The 10,385-nt window shown below is 37.7% G+C and overlaps 1 protein-coding gene across 1 annotated transcript in view; it reads left to right on the top strand.

The window, feature by feature from the left end:
* Window positions 1-9,941, top strand: part of PRDM5 (PR/SET domain 5) — a gene marked incomplete at its 3' end in the record, with an annotated part of 194,276 nt that extends 184,335 nt beyond the window's left edge. The window contains exon 15 of the mRNA XM_021706015.1: window positions 9,787-9,941. Within this exon, the coding sequence (XP_021561690.1) occupies window positions 9,787-9,941 (155 nt within the window). The remainder of the gene's footprint in view (window positions 1-9,786) is intronic.
* Between the last annotated feature and the right edge of the window lie 444 nt (window positions 9,942-10,385).

Here is a 10,385-nt window from a genome sequence, read left to right as displayed (position 1 = left end):
CTCCAGTCTGGGTGACAGAGTGAGACTCCAACTCAAAAAAATAAAAAAAAGATTTTTGGGTGATTTGAATGTGCAGGCAGGATTGCAATCCACCAGACTAGAAATTAGGAGAGTGTGAAGGAAAAGTTTAGTTTGGTCAGTTCTGTCTCACTATATATCCAAATAGACTGATCAGAGTCACCCCTGCAGCCCCTGGAAAACAAGGTTTTTGAGATGGTTTGGATGATGCTTTGCTTGCTTTATGCCAGACAAGCTCTTCTCTTACTTCTGTGTAAGTGGCATGGCCTTCTGACTGCCCAGCCATTTCACTTACAGGCACTCTTCTGTGGATTAATTAAAAGGGGCCAGGTTTCTATTTAAAGACTGTATGCAACACTTTAATATAAAAATTATATCCTATTTACTGAGCTTATTTTTCGTTTTCTATATGTGGATTGTGCAATTCATTTTCCTAGTTTATAGGAAGTATGTTTTCCATTAGCTACAATGCAAAACCAATTATGGATGTTATGTAGAAACCTGCTTTAAATATTCTCCTAGCTTTCTGTGGACGTCCTAAGAGTTATAATTTTTAGGTGCATTGTTTACTAGACCATGGGTGTGTTTTGTCATATGTTGAAAGATCACACTGGCTATAAAAATAAGACGGTGAATAAAAAAGCTGCAAAAGCTATAAACATCTGTAAAAGAAGTTTTCTAGGCAAGGCTGCTTGTTAAAGGGAGACTCGATGCAATTTTGATTGTGTGCAGCTGGTGGCACATGCACTTTCAGAAATGGGGCCATTAGGAGAACTGTTAGATATACAGCATGCTGTACTGAGGGCTGTAGATTGTCCCCTTAGCAGTTGTTACAGAAACCCCAGGGGCCACACTTGCAAACCCTCCTCTAAATTTCACCTGTGCTTCTGTTGCAAATTGGACATATATCGAAGTGGGTAGCCATATTTTTGTCACAAAGCCTATCTTACTAAGGGAAGATGATGAATATTACCTGGCTTCTAGGAAAGTGGGAGGAATCTGAAAATTCCAGCAGGAGTCACACATTAAAACTTCTGGTCTGTAGTCAGGGCCACCGTGGGTCGCTGCTGTGGCTTCTTTTATTCTTGGAGGATCTATTGTGGGCAGTGCCATGTGAGGTACAGACATTGACCCACATGTACATATAACCTGTCAGAGAAGAGTGCAAGAAACCCCTTGCCCCACATGTGTGAGCAGCCTGGGCATGCTGGGCTGGGTGCCTGGATCTGGGTGCTGGGGACTGGGTCTTGGGAATCTACTGTATATTGGGCTGCATTTCGTGGCTGACAGCAAGGCAGTCACTGGGTTTCCTATGAGCATGCGTGCCAGACAGTTTCTAGCTTCTGAGAGAGCTTAATGTTTACACAGTTCATCTTCCTGGTATCAAAAATGATTCCCCTAGATAGAGACAAGACCTCTGAAGTGGAAGGAGAATGGTGATGTTTTAAGTTTTAAAATAATATGAAAACAGTTTTTAAGAATGGTAGCAGTTTATAAGGACATTTTCAAACCTACAGAAGCAGAGACAATAGGATAACGAATTCCTATGTGTCTTCAGTCAGGCTCAACATGCATTAATTCTTTTTCTGTTTATAACCTTCCCGTGTACCAGCTATAAAACTTGAATTTTTATGTGTAAAATTAAAATAATAGTTAATTCAAGGTGTGGGTGTAATGTGGATAATAGATGTCCTTTAAGCGAGGTGTGCTGTGGAATGTGTTCACCTAGATGATGAGAAAATTGAATGACGGGCATCCTGTGATCTAAGCCATTTTCATTCTATACCAGTGTTACTCGAAGTGTGGCTCACAGGTCAGTGGCAGCCTTCAAACTCTTTGTTCTTGTCTGTAATAAGGAAAGAAATTGTGAGGAAATGGTTAGAGCTCTCACAGCATTTTGGCATTGCTGCAGCATTCAAGTGCATGATACTTTTCCTAGTAATTTGTTTCTATTATATTTTACAAGAGTATCACTCTGCAACAGCTTGAGAAAAGAGATCTTTCACTACAGATAGTTTGGGAAACATTGTCTAACCAGGGCTTCTGAGATTTTGTCCCCAGGGGACACTTGGCAATGTCTGGAGATATTTTTGGGTTGTCACAAATTGGGGGGTTGGAGTGGGGAGGTGTGTACTACTGACATCTAGTGGGAGCATAGGACAGTCCTACAGCAAGAATTATCTGGCCCTTAATGCCAGTACTGCTGAGACTGAGAAACCCCTCTCTAGACCAAAGTGGAGGCTTTAAGTTGCTCAGTGCCTTGTCCAAATAAGTTTGACAAATGAATTTTGCCAGGAAACGGGCTGGAAAGATTGAGACTGACTATCTTATCTTCCTTACACTTAGGGTTCCATATTCCACATTGGAAATTAGGAAGACATTTTGCAGATGAGGAGATTTGGGTTTGAAAAATTTGCCCCAGAACCTTTAAGATACAGTACAACCATTTTGTTTACGAGTCACCAGTTTCAATCTATTTCACAGTTTAAAGTGTGTTGAATAAGAGATCAACTACTGCTGTAACAGCTGAGAAAACCAGAAACTAGAAATTTATAAACTTTATTTTTATTTCAAAATTTCATATTTAGGAAATTCATGCCAAATCTGTTTTACGAATTTTTATATTTTCCTTTAAGTTCAGAAATAGGAAATGATCATTCAGCAAATGACATCATTTTTCTGAACTCTAATAGGGTTAGTAACCATAAATTAATTTAATCTAGGGAAAATAATTAAACTAAATTAATTAGAAACAAAAGATAACTTTTATAACCTAACATGTCTTCGTGTGTGTGTATGTGTGTTTGTGAGTGAGAGAGAGAGAGAGAGAGAGAGAGAGAGAGAGAGAGAGAGAGAGAGAGACAGACAGACAGACAAAGACTCACTTCCCCATCTGATTCCCCTTGCTGAGTTTCCTCTCTAAATTGGATTTGATATCCAGGTTGCTCACATGGAAGTTATTTCATTCAGTGTGAACACTGTGGCTTTGTTACAGCTTTGAGCAAGACAAATAGCGAAAAGGCGTGTCTGTCGAGTGTATCCACATAAGACACAACAACAGAGGAGCTAGTGTTTCCCTCACAAGTTGAAAAGCAAACCTGTGTTTATATACTATATTCAAAAGACCACAGACTCTGACAGTCCTCACCATACTCACCAGTTTTTTTTCTTCTTTTAATTGCTTACTAATTTTTCTTTCTTAATGTATCTGGGGTCTGCCTACCACTGTCGTGAAAGAACATATGTTAAGCATCATTATAGGATTTTCTGACACCTTTACTGGGCTTCTGACTATAAGAGGAAGAGCTCATTTTTAATATTTTTTGTTTATATTTACTGTCTATCGTAAACCATAGGCAACAGCCACAAAAACATTTTTGAACTATGTGCCTATTGCATGTGGATAATCTATCCATGATCCATCCTTGAATGCATCTATCCAAGAATCCAAGGATGAGCCATCCTTGTCCTTGGTAGGCTGTGTTGTTGTGCACGCTTCTTTACCTTCTGGTAAGGAGTCCTTAGCTGAACTAAGAGAAAGCCTCTAATCAATTTCTATGTCAAAAGAGTCTACATTCAGATTCCTCTGAGATTTATCTAAAATGTAATTTTGTTTCTACAGAATCTCTCAAATGATATTATTTTGTTTGTTTGGCACATTGAAGTTACTGTTCTTTTGCACAGGTAGACATTAACAACACAAAAATATCACAAGTGCAGGGCATAGAGCTCTCTAAATCCTGCCTTCTGAATGAATTCTGCCCAATGTTGTTTGATTAGAGCTGGACTGATTGCACTCCTGATTAATTCTGCCTCTGCTGGATTATACACTAACTGACAAGTAGATTGCTCCATTTAGTAATAGTTCCTAAGTTATGATGGCAGAGGACAAGCTATTTGCCAGTTAAACTGTGTAATCACTCAGAAACAGAATTATTCAAAAACCTCATCATTTTGTCTCTACTTAAATCTAGCTAATGAGTCAAAGTGTGTAATTTGTACTACATGTTCCACTCAGAAATACTCTAGAGAACAGGGTCGGAACAGAAATTTTCAGAGAACAGAGTCGGAACAGAAGCAGATGTGTCCCTAATTGGATACCCTGTACAGCTTAGCCTGCTCTCCATGCCTTTCTTTCTCTCCAGCTGTGTTGACCATGAAGGGTTGGCATTTCTTTGACATGGCTTATTAGGGACAATGAAAAGAAATTAGTAAGATGGGGAGGTGGCTGAGGGTTTCCCGTCTGAAAATAAAATACATTTATTTTCTCCTATCTCAGTTTATTTGGTTCTCTTAACTTTTGAGGTGAGAGCCCTATGACCTCTCGGCCCTGTGACATAAGAGCTATTCTCTAGAGCAAGGATTCCTTAATACTTGCTGTGTTGGAGCTCCCTTCAAGGAGGGGCATGAGAGGTCCTTCCAAGAAGCACTGTCGACAGTCTGATTAATATCTGTCAGAAATTGTGTTTCTTGTGATATCTTCAGGAATTGTGTAGACTCTGTATAAGATCTAGGACTGAAGAAGAGGGACAGACATTTAAAGGGCAAACACAGCCAACTCATACTTTACCTAGTTATGGCCTAAAGACTCAGCTTTTCTTGCTAGAGGGACATAAAAATGTGATTGTGGGGGTTTTTGTGTGCTTCTCTTAGGGCAAAACTCCAAGGTCTCCCTCACTTCATACAGTTCTTGGTGGAGAAGCAGGGAGTCCCGATAGACTGAAAACTAGTCAAATGGGTTCCTCTTTGAAACTTATTCTTAAGCTTTTTGAATTGGAGGAAGCTTTTCAACATTTGTAAATTTCATCCCCTACTTTTTCACCAGCATACATATATAAACACATGATGGTGGTTGTACTTGTAGTGTCTTTTGAAAAAGAAAATAAATAAGTAAAGGCAATGTAACTTCAATGACATTTGTAAATGACGATATTGAATTAATTAGCAATACCATCTATAAATATTTGAAAAATATCAGTATGTGTGTGGGTGAATATGTGTATGTGTCTAAGTGTAGAAGACATTATTGATTCAGCTAAGCCAATGTTTAGTACATATCTGGATTTTTAAACCTCTTAATTGCAAAGCCTTTATCTCTTACCCATATCTCTGTATACCAACAGGAAACTGCTCTCTTAAGAATTCGTAGGGACAATGTCTCCTAAGGGAAAGTCTGGAAGTAGTAAGAGGGTTGTTCTTAATCAGTTGTGCTCAGATACTGGTTTTCATTGCCTTCTATTCCCCCTTGCTGTCTTAGGATGACATTTCAATAGTTGGTTCCCTCTTAGTTATCTGCCAGAACCTCACCTGTTGCTGGCAGCTGCCACAGTAGTATGCCTCTCATTTCTTCATGTGTTCTAGTCTTACAAATAAAATGTAGGGAGAAAAGCTTTCTTTTTTCTTCTCATATACTTTATAATAATATATTTATATATGTTTTTAAAACATGAGTTTAAGACATTTGGATCTAATAAAATCTTTTATAAGCAATTTCTGATCTAAATACATAAAACTACCTTTTCCTTTTCAAGTTATGAGAAAAATGATGGAACATTTGAAGAAACAATAGTTGCCAAAGGTAATGTAATATGTGAAAAGAGATTGTGTTTATTCAGACTAAAGGGTAAAGCACATTATGTGTGTTGAACTGCAAAGAAAATTTAACACTTTTTTCCTGTTGACTGTAAACATTCATTTAAAATATATCTTTTACATCTTTAAAATTATGCATATAATTACTTTCATTTCTGCCAACGTGATAGACACTCCATATCCTGGAACAAAAGGCCCTATAGAGAGCACCTATTAGTGCTTAATAAAATAAAGGGAACAACAAACATCTGAACTTGTGAAAAAGGAAGTGTAGTTATCCCTCAGGATTTGACAAACAAAAACAACTAAAAGCCAGAGTGATAAGCTCAAGTTGAGGATGCAACACTTGCAGGGTATTTGCCAATGTTGGTCATCTCAAGACTTGAGATTTGGGGGTGTTAATGATGTCAAGGTAAAGGAGACAAGTTTTGTGTTCAGATTATAGGACAAGATGGAATCCTGTCCCACCATAATGCTGGGACCCTAGGAAAGCTATCCCCAAAATGAAATTGGAACTAGAAACAATCTGCCTTTGACAAAGGTTGGTGCTCAGGACATGTAACTCTTTTACAGTGATTGCTGACTAGGGAAAGCATTCTCCTTAGAGTGTGTAACCACAATTCTTCCCTCTTGTGTGTTTGAAGTTCAAACTTAAGATTCCTGCCCCACCAGAAAACCCTAAGGCAAGAAATAAATTTAAAATGCTCTTTGATTGATAGCATCCTAGAGTGCCTGGCAGAAGCAAATATAAATGCTGTCTGGAGAGACTTACCCTCGACCTAAAGGTCACAGGATTTTAACAGATAAAGACCACCAAACATGAACTCGTGATGTCAAACTACAGAAATACATAAGGAAATAAGAGCCATGAGCAGGAGACAGAAGAAACCTCAAAAAGCAGAACTAGACTTCCAGGAAACTAAAGATAATGGTTTATCAGATACAGAAAATTATGCAGAAGGTGCCCAAAAAAAGCATACACATTTTAAGAAAGGAAAATTAAAATTGTGATACTTATATTTACTGATAACAAAAGATGAATACAAGTCACGTTTAACTTCTGCAGTTACACGTGGTGCTCAAAGTGGTTACCATCAGTATCTGTTTTGTCCAGACACTTCTGATGATGGCAAACTAAAAGTAATGCATAGATAACAGCTCTTAAAATGTATATACATTTTTGACATCCCCTTTATAAATGCCTAGAATATTCTTAAAATAGGCATGAACAACATGAGTAAAAAATAAGATTGCATCCAAAAATTAAATGGAATTGGAAAAAAGCAAATAAAGCTTTTAAAAATTAAAAAATGTCATCACAGATATTAAATGCTCAGATGATCCTGTTAAACAGCAAGTTATTCATAGCTGTAAAGATCGTTGATCCTCTGATTTTAAGGAAATTAAATAGAGTGCCACACAAAGAGATGGAAGTGGTAAAGACAGGTTAAAAGACACAGAGAATAAAGTGAGTCTATTCTACATCTAATTGGATTTGTAGACTTTTGTTCAAAAGCACATGAGAAAAAAAGTCATTTTCAATCAAATAAAAATTATTTACCACCAACAGATTCTTGGAAAATTAGATACATGAAAAAAGCATAAAAAGCAAAGAGATGGTTAAACATGTGTAAAGCTAAACCTCACTGGTTATGTAAAATAATAATGACTCCATATTGGTCATTACAATGGACTGCATGTTTATGTTCTTCCCAAATTTATATATGTTGAATGCCTAACCACCAATGTGAGTGAAGGCAATAAGGGGTAGGTAAGGCCTTTGGGAGGTGATAAGGCCATGAGGGTGGAACTTTCATGATTCAAGTTAGTGCCCTTAAAAGATGCTGAAGAAACCGGAGTTCTGTTCTTCTACCATATGAGAACAGGCAGTCTGCAACCCAGAAAAGAATCCTCACTTTGCTAGCACCCTGGTATCAGAATTTCAGCCTCCAGAACTGTGAGAAATTTCTGTTGTTTGTAAGCTACCCAGTCTATGGTATTTTGTTGTAGTACCTCGGACTAAGACCAGAATTAATAATCAAGACATAAATAAAATACTGCTATACACTAACATGTAAGACAGGAGCATTCTATAATATATATACAGTAAGCCGGGCTCGGTGGCTCAGCCTGTAATCCCAGCACTTTGGGAGGCTGAGGTGAATGGATTGCCTGAGCCCGTGGGTTCGAGACCCACCTGGGCAACTTGTTGAGACCTCATCTCTACAATAAATCAAAAACAATTAGCCAGGTGTGGTAGCGTGCGCCTGTAGTTCCAGCTGCTTGGAAGGCTGAGCCGGAAGGATCGCTGGAGCCCAGCAAAAAGATGGATATACCAGGCAAATATTAATTTTAAAAAGTTTTATACCTATATTACATTAATTTTAAGGTAAAAAGGAATTATTACAGATAGAGACAGCCACTTCAAAATGATAAACGATCCTATTTTTCAAGAATATAATAGTTGTAAATTTATATACACTCATATACCTATTGAGAGTCTCAAAATGTATACAAATCAAGTGATAGAATTAGAAGAATGCACTGAATATTGTAGTATAAAACAGTCTATTAACTTTGTAGAGCTATTTGGTCATTCATAGAAAAGTTGAAGAGTAATTCTACTTCTAGATGTACATGCCTTAGAGAGTTGTCCTCACATGTGCAAGTGTATATGTATGTGGTTATTCAGAGCAACATTTTTATTAAGTGAATAATTAGGAAAAACTTAACTACCCATCACTGGAGAATGCATAGGCATAAATTATGGTGTATAGCCATTGAATGTAATGTGGCACACCATTAAAAATCAATGAGTACACATGTTCACAAACTGAAAGTGAGGACTAGAAGCTGGTAAAGATAATGCTGAGCAATAATAAAGTAACTCTCAAAAGAAGACACAAAAAGGACATGCAGTGTGATACTATTTACATACTTTTGACAGGCAAAATAAGACTTCATCTTGCTTAGGGTTCCATTCATACATATGTAGTAAAAATATAGAGAAAGGTAAGGGAATGATAAGCAACATATCTGGGGAACCATCATCCCAGGGATGGGAGTTGTGGAAGGTTGGAAGGGCATGTGTTGAGAACTGCACCCTCATGGAGAAGGTTTGATTTCTTAAGCTGGCTGCGGGACACATGTATGTCTGTCTGGTTATTTTACATACTGTTTTGTAGGTCTGTAAAATAATTATAATTTTTCTGGTACTAAGGAGAAAATATAAATGTAACTTGCAAACAGGAAACATGTGCATACACTATCCCATTCCAAAAAATGTTTATAACAATATTTTTGAAGGTATATTTGAAAAAAATCTCATTGTAAATTTACTTACATCTAAACAAAACCTTTTTTGATGTGCTGAGTAGTAACTTACCAGTCATTTAAATGGAACAGTGTTAGATAATTTGTTTAACAATTCAACGCAGGATAAAAAGATGGTGATATGACTAAGTTCCCAGTGTAAAAGATGGCTAAGGAATTTAGACATTTTTTCTTTTCCTTTTGAGATACTTCTTTTCCTTAAGAGTTTTTAAAATTGTTTTTGTAATTTAAAAAAAGAATTCATTGTTAAAAAGTAATACAGTTTTTTTTAAAAGAACATGCTTCAGGAAAAACAATTGGGTAATATAAATGAGTATACATAAGCCGCAGTTGTGCTCCAGTTTTTAAACTTACCCCAAATCTGTAGAAAATTTAGTCTGAAGTTTTCATTTCTAGTAATCCTCTGAAATACTAAACAATTTGTAACATGTAGATCAGGGGTGTTCAAACTTTCTTGGTTCATGATGCCCTTAGTATCTCAGTAGATTTTTATGGTAACCCTAGGCCAAAAGAAATGACCTAAGAGTTTGGTTTAAGTAGTTAGATCACAGCAGCCACCCAAAGTACAGCTTTGCAAAGAGAGGAAATCAATGAAAGAAAGGTAGCACAATCCAGTGTTGAAACTGTGTACTGCCTTGATTAGTTTTCAGTGTCCACAGATGTTGATTATTGCTGTTTCCCCTGAAAATTTAAAATAGTTCACAGCACCCCTATAAGTTTGCTGCTGCATCCTGCAGACCTAGATAAAATTCCCTTCATCCCCTCAAGGCACACCTTAATCAGGAGGGCTCTGCATTCACTCACTCACTGGCGTTTTTGGTGTTGTCTTTTTGTGGACTGCAGGAGAAGCCGTACAAGTGCTCAGAGTGCAGCAAGGCCTTCAGCCAGAAGCGGGGCCTGGATGAGCACAAGAGGACACACACCGGAGAAAAGCCCTTTCAGTGTGACGTAAGTTTTGGATTCTCTTTTCTTTGCATGGTGTCCTTAAAAACCAGGAGGTGTGTGTGTGTGTGTGTGTGTGTGTGTGTGTGTGTGTGTGTGTGTGTGTGTGTTAGTGCCGGTGTCCTTAAAAACCAGGAGAGGGGTGTGTGTGTGTGTGTGTGTGTGTGTGTATTTTAGTGCCGGTGTCCTTAAAAACCAGGAGGGGTGTGTGTGTGTGTGTATTTTAGTGCCGATTTGTGCCTGTCAATGTCTTGTGTGGTGTCCTTAAAAACCAGGAGGTGTGTGTGTGTGTGTGTGTGTGTGTGTGTGTGTGTGTGTGTATTTTAGTGCCGGTTTGTGCCTGTCAATGTTTTGTGCTGTTTATAACTGATTGCATGATTGCATAATCCATATAACCACATTGTAGTTATTTTTTTCATCTTGGTTTTCTGGCAGCACATAAAATCTGATTTTCCATAAGACATGATCGTACCCTGTTTTAATGCTATTCAGTCGTCCCT

The sequence above is a fragment of the Carlito syrichta genome, unplaced genomic scaffold, assembly GCF_000164805.1.
Source record: "Carlito syrichta isolate Samal-C Ts95f unplaced genomic scaffold, Tarsius_syrichta-2.0.1 Scaffold314879, whole genome shotgun sequence".
Lineage (NCBI taxonomy): Eukaryota > Metazoa > Chordata > Mammalia > Primates > Tarsiidae > Carlito > Carlito syrichta.
Note: the sequence above shows the minus strand (reverse complement) of the source record. Positions and strands in the feature narration are given on the sequence as shown.